We start from the raw sequence: 14,698 nt of genomic DNA, 5'->3' as shown, positions 1-14,698 counted from the left end.
AGGTCCTTAAAGAGAAAACTGAGCTTCAGTGAGGCCCACACTCTGTCCCAGGCAGCAGAGAGCAAGCGGCAACATTCACAGGTCTCTACACTCAGGAGCCCACAACCTCATGGGAGAAAGACCAAGTGTTTAGCGGGCACCCAGCCCCCCTGGTCTCAGGGAAGGCTCACAGGGAGGACAACCCCCGCCCTGTGCTGAGAGCCAGAGGGTCTGCAGGGGAGTCACAGGCAACAGAGGGTGTGAAAATTCAGTGTCTCCCCACAGGAGCTGCACCTGTCCCCATCTCCAGAAGTGATGAGGTCCTGTGCTCTGGGTGAGCCAGGCTGGTTCTGGGGCCAGACCAGGCACCTCATCCTGCTGTCACTTGCAGCCTGAGGTTCTTTTCAGGGAGCCTCTGTCTCTCTGAACTCTCCCGCACTCTGGGGCCGGAGGCAGTAGAGCTCCCCATTAGCATGTACAGTCTGGGGGAGGCCTCCGACACTCTCAGGGGTAGAGGCTGCATGTCACCATCATAAGCAGCTTGGCTCACGACAGCCAGCCGGCTCCGGTGAGGGAGAACGATGACTTATGCAGGGCCGCTGGTACCCATAAGTGGAAGGCTAGGAAGGTTGCTGGCGTGCCAAGGCCGTGACTCATAGGCACTCACCCACACCCCGCCTGCCGAGGGCAGACGGCCGCCTGGTGATGGCACCCACAGGAAGCAAGAAACAGCATGTGCACCTGGAGAGACGTCAGGCAGAGCTGGAGCGCTGAAGCCGGGTAATCCCCACTGCTGGGTCTGCAGCGGGAACCAGGTCTGGGTAGGATCCTAGGACACTGAGGTCCTTAGGGAAGGACTGCAGGATGTCTGCTTGGCAGGGACACAAGAAAGGGCCTCCCTGCCAAGGAGGAGGGGTCTCAGGCACCTTCCCTGTGGGGCACTGATGGGGCTGGACTGCCAGCAACCCTCTTCATACAAAGGCGCTGAGCTTCTCACCATCACCAGCAGAGGGCACCCCATGCTCACCTCAGAAGCCGCAGACCCGGCCCACTCTGCCTGTGTGCCAGAAATGCAGCTGCCTCTCCAGCACAGGTTCCCCACAGCCCACCTCAGGGGCACCCTCGGCCTTCAGCAAGGCCACTGAGTGTCACACTGGATGCCTGTAGCACCCACATGCCGGCCTGCCACACTGAGAGGACCCAGGCCTGACTGTGCGGAGGACGTGGCCCCTCTGGGGTGTGGACTGCAGGCCCAGGAGGCTTGGACAGTGGATTCAGACGACTCTGGGCTACTCTTTTGATGCCACCACAGCCTCCAAACCCCCACCCACCTGTGCAGCTCTCACCTGAGAGAAACCCTAATCCGTAGGCACCCCAGCATGTCGCAGCATCTCAGGCCCTGCTCTGCAGTCCCCATCACCCAGCCCCTGCCCTCCCAGCCCACACAGCACCAGCACGGAGCTGGCAGGCCAGGTGGCGTAGGTCACTGCCTGCCCAGGAGACATCCCTCTCAGAAGTGCTCAGCAGCCTGGTCCCTGGCCCAGAGTACAGGATGCTCAGCCTTGAAATCAGCCCAGGCTTCTCCACACAGTCCACCGGAGTCACATCCTCCAGGGCACATGGCAAAGGTGGGCCAGGGCCACAGTCCTGACTGCATCCCAAAGCCAGCATAAGGCCACGTGGCTGGAAACCACTGTCCCTATGGCTCAGCATCTCTCCAGGGCAAACACCCCCAGCTGGAGCGGGGGGACAGAGAGGGCCGGGGCCTCACTGGGACCTGGGACGGCACCATGGTTTGGAGAGCTGGCTAGCTGGGCTGCGGGGGCCTGTGTGTGAAAAGGGCGCATCGGAAGATCCCATGTGTTCTGTGTCTGCCTCTCTGTGTGTCCCTGTGGGTGTCTCCACGTCTCCGGGTGTATTCACTCTCGTGTGAGTGCCTGTGTGTCCTTGTGCGTGGAACCCCACACGGGCCTGTGGCCTGGGGAGGTATGTGTGCCCATGTGTGTCACTGTGTGTGTCTCCATGTTTCTGTGTGTGTTCCCGTGCGAGGGCATGTCCCTGTGTGTGTCAGGCCTGTGTGTGTCCTGGTGCAAGTAACCCTGTGTGGGCGTCATCTCTGTGTGTGCTGCAGGGCGGGGCAGTGGGAGAGCAGGCCCCCACTGGCAGGGCAACACTTCCTTTGGGGAGCCCCCTCCCCACATCCCAGGTGGGTAACATCAGCTGGAAGAAATGCCAACTGCCTTCTTCAATGACTGAAATCATCATCCCCTCAGGAGCCCCCAGAAACCAAGGGCAGACTGCACCTTCACTATCCCAAGTCCATCCTTCTTCTGAGCCCACCCTTCTTCTCTGTGACGATGATGTTGGCTATACTCCTCCATTTCTTGGAGCCTCTGTTTCCTTAAACATGATGGGGTGAGAAAGACTGGTCTGGCGGCATGTTCTGAGGATTAAATGAAACTGCGACCCGCAGGGCCTCACGCGGGGCTGTCACCCTTTGCCATGCCCTCTGCAGGTGGGAGCGTGACAGTCATAGCTTCCCGTGAATCATACCACTCACTCCTCACGAGGACTCTACAAGGCAGGCACCACCACCTCCATTTCTACAGACAAGGAAACTGAGGCCCTGTGAGGTCACATGTGTGCCCTCTGTCTTCTGAGGAGGGGGTCGTGTCAGGCCTGTGGGCATGAGGAGGGGCACCTCCTTCCTAAGGGGACGTCCCTCTGGCCAGCCACCTCCTGCAGCTGTCGCCAGTGCAGTATCACCCGCCGCCCAGGGCACAGCCTATCCAGGGCCTTCCTGGGAAGGCCAGTCTGGAAGACGCACACTGTTAGGGCTGAAAGTTTCTGCACCCGCTCAAAACTCACACTGATGCCCTAACTCCTGTGGGATGGTATCTGGAGGTGGGGACTTTGAGAGGTAAGGAGGTGCAGATGAGGTCATGAGGGTGGAACCTATGTGATGGGATTAGAAGAGGAAGAAAGAGAGGTCCTTTTCTCTCTCCATGTCTGATCCCAGGCAGGCCATGTGAGGGCACAATGGAAGGGCGGCCATGCTTCTCACTGTCCTCATTAGAATCTGACCATGCTGGCACCCTGGCCCGGCATCTCCAGCCTCCAGACTGTGAGAGGTAAAGGTCTGTGTGTGGGCCTCCCAGAAGTCCGTACTTAACAAAGCAGCTCAAACCACTACAACATGCCCCAGGAACCAGAGACCATGGTTCCACGGAGATGCTGGAACACTGCCCCAGGTACAAGAACTGCAGTTTTATCATCAACAAATCAGCAGCACCTTGACTGGTGGAACCAGGAAAAGTTGCCAAAGAACCCCACGTAGCAGCTAAGGAAGTGGAGACAGAATAGGGCCCAGGTGAAGACCAAGGGGGAGCTGTCAGCTGCTGGCTGGTGGGGGGACCTGGAGAAGGCTGGTGGCCTCAGCCCTCGCTACCGTGCCCCCAGAGCAAAGTGCGCACCCCTGGAGACCTGGCTGACACTGCCTGTCAGTGACCCTGTCTACGCAGGGATGTAGCAGGTTCCAGTGGTTTGGCAGTGGGACGAGGAGCAACGAGGGTCACCAAGCAGCCCAATACACACTGCAGCCGAGAATGAGGCCAAGGGTTCTGCTCGCCCTTCCCTCCCTCTCACCTGTTCTCAACCTGCCCTCCACCTGCCCTCCTTGCAGAGCAAATCTCTACTCTCTGGTCCCCATGAAAGCCTCCCATGGCCAAACTGGCCCAGAGTTTCCTATGCCCCAAGAGACACTGTACCAGGAGGAGGGTAGGGCGGGGCCTGGGAAGAACTATGCCGGCTGAGAGCCACAGTCAGGGTGGCTGGTGGCAGCTAATGTTTGCTGAGCTCTTTCTGGGTGCCAAGAAGGTGTGAAAAGAGCGTGACGTAAAACATCTCCTCTCAATCCACAGAACCCTCCCATGCAGCAGGCTCCAGCTCCACCACTTCCTGGAAAAGGAGCAGCTCAGAGGTAAGCAACATGCCCACACTCCAGGAAGGAATTAGAACTTGGCCCAGACAAGCTGAGAACCCAAGTTTTGTTTGCAAATGTTTATGAAGGGCCCAGAAAGGCCTAGCCCTCGACGTGGGCACTAGCCTTGCCCCTGCAGCTTCTGTCTGGTGTCCAGTGGAGCTGAGAACCTCACCCATCCTGTCTTCACCCCTGGGCTGGGCACCTCCCTCTCCATAGCACCCCTTGCAAACTATGCCAACAGGGTCTGGCCTCTCCAACTGTTCTCCAGCTGTTCCTTTTTTAATTTTTTGAGACAGAGTTTCACTCTGTTGCCCAGGCTGGAGTGCAGAGTGCAATGGCACGATCTCCGCTCACTGCAACCTCTGCCTCCCAGGTTCAAGCAATTCTCCTGCCTCAGCCTCCCGAGTAGCTGGGATTACAGGCACGTGACACCATGACAGGCTAATTTTTGTATTTTTAGTGGAGATGGGGTTTCACCATGTTGGCCAAGCTGGTTTCGAACTCCTGACCTCAAGTGATCCACCTGCCTTGGCCTCCGAAAGTGCTGGGATTACAGGCACGAGCCACTACACCTAGCCTGTTCTCCAACTCATTAATCATCAGCTGATTAAAAGACCTTGGTTCTCCTCTGCCTGAGCCTCACCACCTCTCAGCCTCCAGCCTGCACCGGTGGTGCCTCCCTGCTCCAGAGCCTTTCTGCAGCTCCTGTTTGGACTGCTGCCTGCGTTCTTCCTACAGAGGGGCCTCTGGGATCCCAGGCAGAGAATGGGTATTGAGGTCAGTGCCTGGCTGGCTCTTGGGAAACAAAACATTCCAACTGGATCATCCACTACGCTTCTGAGCCTGAGCCGAGGGGGTGCTGAGTAGCGCATGGTGCAAGGCTCCAAGGAGACAGACAGGCAACCATGTGGGGGAGTCAGCCAGCAGTGAGGATCAGTGATCTAACTGTAAAGTTAATTCAGCTAAACAAATGAGCCCCACCCACCAGCCCTCAGAACCCAGGCCTAGAAAGAAACAGTGCCTGCAGGATCCTTTGATCCGGTTATTTTGGGGAGGCTGAGGAGGGCGTTCTCCTGGGCAGCACCTGCGGCTCATGGCCCCCAGATGTGCTTGGGCCAGGACACTGGGAAGACGGGGCACCTGCCGGCCACCATTCAGCATCAGAGGGCCACCAGGAATGTAGCCCAAAGTCACTCTTGCCCAAAGAACACAGCCCTGGAGCCGTGGGATGTAGCTGAAAAGGGTGATGAAATTACAGGAGCCACAGTGGGGGGCTGGGGCAGCTGACGCTGAACAGGGCTCACACCTGTGCCTCTCCTCAATGTCAGACTTTCCCGGGCTGAGCAGGTAGCAATGGGCCACGTCCCAGGAGGCCCAGCAGTGACCCAGGCCGACAGAGGCAGCTTTCCTCTTGACACCAAATGCCAGGGAAGCTAGAAACAGCTCCACCCACTTGACATACTCCCAGCAGGAGCGGCAGGGGATGGGGTGGTGTGCAGAGCTGAAAGGGACAACTCCTCCTCCTTGTGACTCTTCCTATCTCCAGGTATTGCAGGGACAAGAGGAGGCACGGACATGTCCTATCGGCTCACAAAGGAGGAAGGGAACCAAAGAGTAACACACCCGAGGTGCACACAGGGGACCCCTGGCCTCACTTGCAACCTGGCTTAGCTACTTAGTGGCTGTGTGACTGTGGGCAAGACACTCAACCTCTCTGAGTTTCAGTTTCCTCATCTGTAAACGGGAGATCGCCTCTGATCCCACAGAGTTGTTATGAGGCACAGTTTCTTTCTCCCTTTGGGAACTTGACACTCCGTGTCATGTACCAAAGTGAGAGATGCGCAGAAGAGAAAAGCTCAGGCCCCGCCCTGGCTGCAAATTCTAAGAGGAAGCAGCCTGCAGCTCCTGCCCCTCTTTCCTGGCTGGTGACGTCAGGGGAGCTCTCCTGTCACCTCTGACACAGATGGCGCCATGCAGGCAGGTCACCACCCCTGAATTCCATAAAGTCCCTCGAAGGCTGTGAAACCTGTTCAGTCTCAACACCCAGTGGAGGGGCCACGGACCATGTATCATTGCCCTCAGAGAGCAGGGACACCCAGGGAAGCAAAAGGGTGTCCCCAAATCAGTACACTGGTAAGCAGTAAGGGAGAGCGGAACCTGGCAGGGCTTTGCCCATCTGGTATCCTTTCTGCATAAAGGACTGCAAACTCGCTGGGCAGTGCCAGGGGATACTGAGGAGGATGTCCAGGCTTGGAGTGGCCAACTAATTAGCAGCATCTGCCTCAGGAATGGCAGGGGCGGGGCACAGCAAGGCATCTATCATCCTGGCTTAGCCACCATCAAGCCACCTCCGTTGACGGGTCTCAGATAGAAAGCCCTAAACAAGGGGGTGCTGGTCAGACTCACAGTGATGTTTCCTAGCGTCATTAGTCCTCCACCTTGCTTTGCAGTTGAGGCACCCAGGTAACCCCTCATCAATGAGCAAATGCCCCTCCACCAGGGCAAGGTGCTAGTGACGATGCAGATCCAGGCCCCTCCCTTTGTGAAGCTCCCAGCCCTTCTTAAATTACACTTCCTCGGTGGTCCCGAGTCCTGCGTGAGTCATTGTGGAAGGAGGCCGCAATGCGGACCGATGCAGGAACAAGGGCCTGGCTGCCAACTTCTAGGCAACATCACCATTTTCCTCAATTCCCCAAGGCAGTGGATTCCAATGATCTGAGTGGTGAGAAGGTCCTTCCTTCTCTCTAGCAATGATAAATGGCAGCTGGAGATGCAGGGAGCAGACTCGGCACAGGAGAAGCCATGGGAAAAAGGACCCCACACTCGCCTCCCAGGAGGTCAGAGTGCTCATAGAAGAATGTCAGTAGAAGGGAAAGAGCAGGCATCTCAGGAGGGAAGAGCAAGCCCGGGAGGAAGCCACCCAGCACATGGAGGCTTAGGAGAAGCAAATCCAACATCCACTTAGATCTGTGCGGCTGCCCACGGGTTTATCACAGGTTTGCTCTCCTTCTGTGGCCCTGAGCCAGGGAAGAGAATCAGGGGCAGGGCCCCGCTGATGCTTCAAGAAGCAAGATCTGATCCCCCACCTCTCCCAGGCCCCAGTCATGGGCTGATCAGCTGGGGAACACCTGCACTGCTCAACACCTCCCCTGGAAGGCGCCAGGGACCCACTTCTGCCTTCACTGAGCTCAGACTGCCAAGGAGCTATCACGGATGGCCAGGACTGCCGCTAAATCATGTCCATTTGAGAGCCCAGGTGCCCAATGAGGTGGAGCCATGTTCCCATCCTGCTGCAAAGACGAGGAATGGGCCCAGCTGGGAGAAGCTCTAGGCCACCCAGTGGGTCGGTCCTCACGATGCTGGCATGGACCCTGCGTCTTCCTAGCTCCAGGGCTTGGACAAGCCTGGAGAGTGGAATGGAGAGGACAGCTCCCTCCTTCTCCATGCCCTTCTTGGGCCAGGCCCACCAGGAGAAACTTGACCAAGCCCCTCACTCAAGGTCAAGACTCTGAGCACTCAGGGTACCATTCCCAAAGAAGTGTGTGGTGGACGAGGCTGAAAGCTGCCTGCCTGATGGCTCAGGGCAGGAAAAGGAAAAAAACCCCACGTGCTGGGTAGGTCCGTCCTGGGGGTACCCTGAGGACAGGGCCTGTGTCCATGGCACACTGCCAACCACCTGGCACATAAACCAGAAGAAAGAGGAGGAGGTGGTTCTCAGAGCCAACTACAGTCGGTTCATGCCCAGCCTGTGTCCTACCTGGGCCAGACAGTTCCTGTCCCTGCATGAGACCCCTTAGGCCATGGGTCGGCTCCCCTCGCCTCAGTGCTGCCTCTGACAAAAGCTGTTCCCACTGGACACCAGCTGCCCGGCTTGCAGGCCTCAGCTGTTCTCAGTAGCTGCTGCCCGCCTGGGAAGGCACCTGCCTCGCTATGTGCCAGGCCCCACCCAGGAAGGCTCAGAGCGGCACAGACACAGGCCATGCCTGCCCACTGATGATGTGCACACAGAGTACGTCAGTGACGGCGGGGAAGAAGGAGCGCCTTCCTGGAGGCAGATGTGAAGTCTCACGTCACAGACACAAACTGTGAACCCCTCTTTCTTCCCCCTCTCAAATCCTTAAATCGATCTTAACTGTTTTTTAATGAAAGCACTCAGCAGGAAGTAGGAGGATTCCAGGCAGACAAAATGCCACCCTCCTACTCACCTCCTTCACACAGGTTTCCTTGGCTGGGGACCCTGAGCTGGCAAGAGTGTGGGAGATAAAAAAGGGTTCCCTGGACATAACCCACCATGACAGAGAAGGAAAGAGGTGGCTGAACAAGGCACGGTGACAGACGCCGCCTGGAGGGCATGGTGCATGCGGAGTCACCCCTGCAACTGCACCCCGACGCCTTCCACACAGGACTGGGTGTGCTGCCATGCTTACCAATCCCAAAAGACAAGGTCTGCTGAGGACCAGGAGGGGCTGTAGGCCTCAGATCAAGGGTGCCCTGCCTGCCTCCAGCTCAGCAGGCCGGGCAAACCCAAGCCATCCCCCGCCACACTTACCTCCCGCTTCTTCACCGTCATGGACTGCTGTCGGGGTGTGATCTCCTCGTTGATGCTGGATAGGAAGTTCTGTGAGATGCGGAGGGCGTCCTGCAGCAAGGGGTGGTCGGGGTGGCTGGTGGGAGTGTGCTTCAGCAAGTCCTGCCCCGGGAAGACAGACGAGTTAGACACAGAGGGGCCCTGGCACCTGTCACTGTGTGCAAAGTGCAGACATGAGGTGCAGACAGAGCCCAGAGTGCTAGCTGCCTCGCTGTCACCACTGCCTCGGTGTCCCCACTGCCTCGTGTCAGCACCGCCTCTCTCACCTGGGCCGCACTTGTGTGAGCAACATCCCAGAAGCAGGTTCTGGATGTGTTCCAGCAAACCCAGCCGCACGCACACGGCCAAGAGGGGCTCCTCTGTAAGGGTCTAGGGTAGGGTTTCTCGACCTCAGCACTGCTGACATTTGCGTGGAGTAATTCTTTGTTGTGGGGCAAGAGAGAGCTGTCCCTTGCACTACAGAATGTCCAACACCACCCCAGGCCTCTACCCATTAGATGTCAGCAGCGCCCCCTCGGCTGTAGCTATGACAACCAAAAGAAATGCCGCGGAACACTGGTGCTGCGTGCGCCCTCCAGAGCCCTGGTGCTGCGCGTGCCCTCCAGAGCCCTGGTGCTGTGTGCGCCCTAGGGGGCAGTTTTGGTCACAGTCAGGAGGGGTGCTATGACTCACATGGAAGACCAGCATGCTCCTCGTCACACGGTCCACAGGCTTGTAGAGGAGAGCTGCGGAGAGAGAGGAGTGGTGAGAGAGGCCACATGTGGAGACACACACCAGCTGCCTGAACACCCTCAGTGCAAGGGTGAGTGGGGAGAGGGCTGCCCCAGCCTCCACAGGCCCCATCTCCCCTCTGTGCAGTGAAAAGGGCAAGGCTACAGCACCCACCTGGAACACTTTGAGCTTTAAGCCCTGGACATTCATTGCATGTGGAGTTCAGAGCAGCTCGTCAGACCCGGGCCTGCAAGGCTGGCTCAGTGACAACAACTAAAAAGGCTCAGCATTGCCACTCCTGGGGTCAGGGAGCCCACCTTGGCAAGGATGGGCTAGGGAGGGCTCCAACTCTGGAGGAAGACCTGCTCTCCAGCCCAGAGGGCACACTGAGAGCAGACCTCTTGGCTGCCCTTACCATCAATCCCGGGACGTTTCAGATGTCTGACTCTGAGACAGGCAGGAATCTACTCAGATGCCAAAACAGCTCTTGATTTGACAGGTTCTCTGGTGACCTGCCTGAGGACACCTGGACTCCAGAGGCCCACAAGCCCCACTGCAATGGGAGCAGCCCCCTGGCCAACCTCAGCCGCCTGTGCTTCTCTGTGATGACAGTGAGCGTAGCCCAACCCAGGCATGGACGCTTAGGTGTGTTCTGAGACAGTGAAGTACATTTCCTCACGACACTCCCGCAACCAGCATAAGGCACACATTGCTACTTTCATTTTGCAGATGGGGAAACTGAGGCTCCAAGCACAAAGCTCTGGGGCTTTTCTTTGCAATTGTAACTATTCACAACACCCTAACAACTGAAAGAAAGAACTGACTGATAATTCCTGATACCACTTTCCCAGCAACTCTGGACTCAAACCCCGCCCAGCCACTCAGAACCTGTGCCCTGCACAGGTTACTTCATGACTAAACTTGTCATTGGCAAAAACCGAAAATAAAATCCTCTTTACAGCCGGGTGCAGTAGCTCATGCCTGTAATCCCAGCACTTTGGGAGGTCAAGGAAGGCCGATCACTTGAGGTCAGGAGTTCAAGACCAGCCTGAACAATATAGGGAAACCCTATCTCTATTAAAAACACAAAAATTAGCTGGGTGTGGTGGCGTATGCCTGTAATCCCAGCTACAGAAGCTGAGGCAGGAGAATCACTTGAACCCGGAGGTGGAGGTTGCAGTGAATTGAGATTGTGCCACTGCACTCCAGCCTGGGCCACAAGAGCAAAAATCCGATTCAAAAATAAAAAAAATCCTCCTTACAAGGCCACTGGGGACAACACGATGACATTTAAGTCAGTTTAAGCAGCACCTTGTTGCTACTGTTGTTGGCAAACTAGTCCTGACTGTGTCCTTCCCAGCCCTCCCTGAGCTTTCTTTCCCCGTCCCCACTCTATTTGAAGAGTAGAACAGGGAAGGCGCCCAGGGGTGACCCAAGTGGGCACTGTGTCTGCTTTTCCACACCGCCACCTCTAAGGGCAGCAGCACCCCCATGAGGGCACACAGAGGCCCCAGCATGCAGAACTCACTTTCCAAAGAGTTCTTGGTCATAGGATCCTTGGCATCTTTGTTGCTTCTGGCTCTCAGGTTCTGCAGAGAGAAAAGCGCATGTTCACACAGATGACAGAAGCAGCTTCGATGCGGCAGAAAGTTCCACCTTTGGCAGCAATCTGGGCTTTTCCTCACTGCAATGAACCCAGGCGCATTCTAAGCTGATAATGAAATCACAGGGTGTGCAGGGACCCACGGGCAAGCTGAGCACCCAGGATGCCCCACAGGCTGTGGTCCACCTGGGACAGGCCTTCTCAGCCAAGGACTGTTGACATTTTGGGCTGGAGATTCTCTGAGCAGCTGTCCTGTGCACCGTAAGGTGCTAAGCGGCTGCCCTGCCCTCTACCTATAGGCACAGGAGGGCGCCTGCCTTCCCACTGTTGTGACAACCAAAAGCGTCTCCAGGCATTGCCAAGTGCCTGTCCCCTGTGAACAAAATCACGCCTGACTGAGATCCTCTGACTCAGAGAATCCTGCAAATGGAAGCCAACAGGAGCACGCTCCTAAACACACATCACTGTTTTCTTGGGGCAATTAGATGGCATGCAGGGGGCTGGCAGTTCGGAAGAGCACTCGCCTTTGGAGACGGCCACGGCAGGCCCATCACTGCAGACTGACACTGGATTCTCCCTCCACCTGCCCTCTCCGGATTTGCAAGTGTACTTGCTAAAAAATGAGGTGCTAATGAGATTTCCAGGGCAAGAGCAGGGCTTATAAGTGAAGAGCCTAGGATGTTTTGATACAAGTGCATTGAACGCATCACTGGAGAAATGCGGTATAAAAGATCCCTGTGTGCCTCAGATTCACTGGAAAGGAGCTGAGATTAATTCCTGGTACTAAGCTTCTGAACAAAGGCATAAGCAACAGAGACAAAAGAGATTCTGAGGTTACTCTGCCAACCTCTTGTGCTGTAGAAAACATCTAAAGAACAAAAGAAAGTGTTTTCCAGCTCGCTGGGGCCAAACGCTGCCATGCGCTTTGGTACCTTTGGTACCTTTCCTGAGAGTTTAACAGCCCTCGCAGTGATTGTTCCTCTGTACATCTGACTCAACAGTTCCCAAAGGGTGTGAGGTGGTGGGAGAGTCAAATGAAAGACTGCAAAAACAGGTGCTGGGCTCACATGAGATTGGGAGGCGGCCCATGTGCCTTAGAAAGTGCGATACTTGGGAATTATCTGCAAGTTCCGGGAACACCTGCCTCAAGAAAACGTATGAGTTGGCCGGGCACGGTGGCTCAAGCCTGTAATCCTAGCACTCTGGGAGGCCAAGGTGGGTGGATCACCTGAGGTCAGGAGTTCAAGACCAGCCTGGCCATTATGGTGAAACCCCATCTTTAAAAAAAAAAAAAAGAAAAGAAAACGTGTGAGTTTGGCTTAACCCTGCAACTCCCAAAACAGCCTGACTACCAAAGCCCTCTTCATATAATTCCTATTACCTACTGTCTGGAGAGCTGGCATTTCATGAAAGCAGATCTAACTGGATGCTGCCCATCTCTCAGGACTGTCTCAGGAGAAGATGGACACTATTCCACTCTTTAAAAGCTCAGGTCCCTGAATTGTCAAGGTCACTTGAAAATTCGGTGTCACCATTCCAGCTTCTGGGGAGGACAGTAGCTCATTTAAAGAAAAAGGAAGAGAGAACAGATTGAATGGTCCAGAGGAAGTCTGGCAGCAGGGAGGGAAGTTGGAGCCCTGGATGCATGCAGAGCCTGTTACCAGCAGCACCCGATGGAGCGGGGTGCCCCACGGGCTCTGGAGGAACAGGGCGGCAGGTACTGTTACTACTGGAAACATCAGAGCGGGGACCATGATGCGCTGTCCTGTGATGAACAGGACGACAGTATAAAGTCTCTGCATTCCTGTACTTGAGGGTGATCCTCAAATTCCCATGCCTGAGCACTGACCCCCTCCCACTTCCATAGGGCTTGTCACTTTCTCTTCCTTCAGTTTGACTCTGCTCTCTTTGGGTGACTCCAATTTCTCTGGATCTTTTTTGAAACACAGAGAACCGAAGTGCATGTCGCTCTGACGGTGCAAGTGCCACAAACCTTCACAGTGGGCCAGCTTGTGGCTGACCCTGAGCCCCATTCCACTTCCTGCATCCCAGCCATAGCTCAGAATCCACTGGTGCATGGCTGGTGGGACCACGTGATCCCCAGGTGGCATCCCATGGTGTCTCCTCCCTCCTCTGCAGAAACCTGTCCGGGTGGACTTGAACTTGCCCGTCCAACTATAACCTGCTCTTTAAAAGCTCAGGTCCCTGAATTGTCAAGGTCACTTCAAATTCGGTGTCACCATACCAGCCGCTGGGGAGGACAGTTGCTCATTTAAAGAAAAAGGAAGAGAGAACAGATTGAATGGTCCACAGGGAGTCTGGCAGCAGGGAGGGAAGTTGGAGCCCTGGATGCATGCAGAGCCTGTTACCAGCAGCACCCGATGGAGCGGGGTGCCCCACGGGCTCTGGAGGAACAGGGCGGCAGGTACTGTTACTACTGGAAACATCAGAGCGGGGACCATGATGCGCCGTCCTGTGATGAACAGGACGACGGCATAAAGTCTAGAGAACAAAAGCCCAGGGGTGATAGCTGAGGGTGTGTCTCAGCAAGGGTGACTGCAGTCACTCCCTACTTCTAGTGCCCATGTCTCTTTCTAACCCTGTGGTTCTCACATTCTGCTCCATGCGAGAACCACGGGGTTAGAAAGAGACATGGGCACAAGAAGTAGGGCGTGAATGCAGAACCCCTACTTTCTGCTCAGAACCCTTGCTGGGTGTGGGAAAGCCAAGTCAGTAGGCAAAGCTACAGCGAGTTGGTGGGATCATCAAGAGGAAAAGGCCCCTGAAGAGGAAAATGTCGCAGAGTGGCCACCAGGCAGACACAGGGTGGGGAAGGGCAGGAAGAACCCCAGTCTGGACAGTGCAGACCAGGGGTGTGGCTAGGTTCTGGTCCTGGCTTGGCCACCAGCCTCCTGAATGGCCCTTTCATGGTCTCTGTTTCTGAATGACTCTTTCGAGGCCCAGGATGCTAACACTGCATGGTTTGAGGTTTCAGCTTCCTGGGGCTAAATGTAGGCAGGGAGTCAGTAGCCTCTCAAACGTGGGGCCTGGGGCAGGCAGTGCAGCTCCAATCTGCTGCTTTGCTCCTCACATGGGTCTAGAGAGCACAGGTGACATGAGCCCTCGCCACGCGGCACTAGCCTCTCAATGCTTCCCGCTCTCAAAGTCTCTGACGGGCCGGAAAAGGAAGAGTGGGTCACCTCCAGCCGTGCCTCCAGTGCCAGGTACAAAGTCAGTCTAAGGACACTTGTGGTGAGAGCTGTTAACGGGCAGAACTACAGACACTCCTCACTGCCGACAGACGGTGCAAAGAGTGTCCCCAGAACCTGGTCAACCCCCAGAATGAGGCCCTCGCCCCTGGGGAGGCAGGACATCCTGTCAGTTGCTCCTCCTGTCTGGGCACAATAGCATCCCCAGCATGGGGCTGATGCAGCAAACCCAACAGAATCTGGAAACAGCTGGGGTTCACGACCAGATCTTGATCTGGCACTCTGTTCTCCCGGGGAGGTGGAGGGTACAGGTGGGAGTCAGGGTGTACCTGGCTGAACGGCGTCAAGGCATTACCTCAGAGATTTCTGCAAACTGAGCATTGGCCTGACAGCACTTCTCTGCCATTTCCATGGCAACTCCGTAGTTATCCACGAAGGCCCAGTACACACACAGCTGGCTGGCCTGCAGGGAGGAAGGAAGAGAGAGTCGACAGGTGCTGCAGCTCCCCTGCCTTTCCGAGGAGTGGGCTCCCTCCAACAGCTCATCAGGAACTCCAGGGGCCTCGGCTCTTCTGTGCTGCTCCTTCCCACCTGCTCCCCTCCCCACGCACCCAGCACACTTCCGG

At 56.2% G+C, this 14,698-nt stretch overlaps 1 protein-coding gene across 1 annotated transcript in view; it reads right to left on the bottom strand.

The window, feature by feature from the left end:
• LOC110568942 (breakpoint cluster region protein-like) overlaps nucleotides 1–14,698 on the bottom strand; it is a 135,739-nt gene that overhangs the window by 16,492 nt on the left and 104,549 nt on the right. The window contains 4 exon segments of the mRNA XM_064362843.1: nucleotides 8,511–8,651; nucleotides 9,222–9,274; nucleotides 10,789–10,849; nucleotides 14,428–14,535. Of these exon segments, the coding sequence (XP_064218913.1) occupies nucleotides 8,511–8,651; nucleotides 9,222–9,274; nucleotides 10,789–10,849; nucleotides 14,428–14,535 (363 nt within the window).

This window comes from Aotus nancymaae, unplaced genomic scaffold, assembly GCF_030222135.1.
Source record: "Aotus nancymaae isolate 86718 unplaced genomic scaffold, 86718_ANA_hifiasm-v0.15.2.pri h1tg000049l, whole genome shotgun sequence".
NCBI lineage: Eukaryota > Metazoa > Chordata > Mammalia > Primates > Aotidae > Aotus > Aotus nancymaae.
The sequence above is the reverse complement of the archived record's forward strand: the minus strand, read 5'-3'. Positions and strand labels throughout refer to the sequence as shown.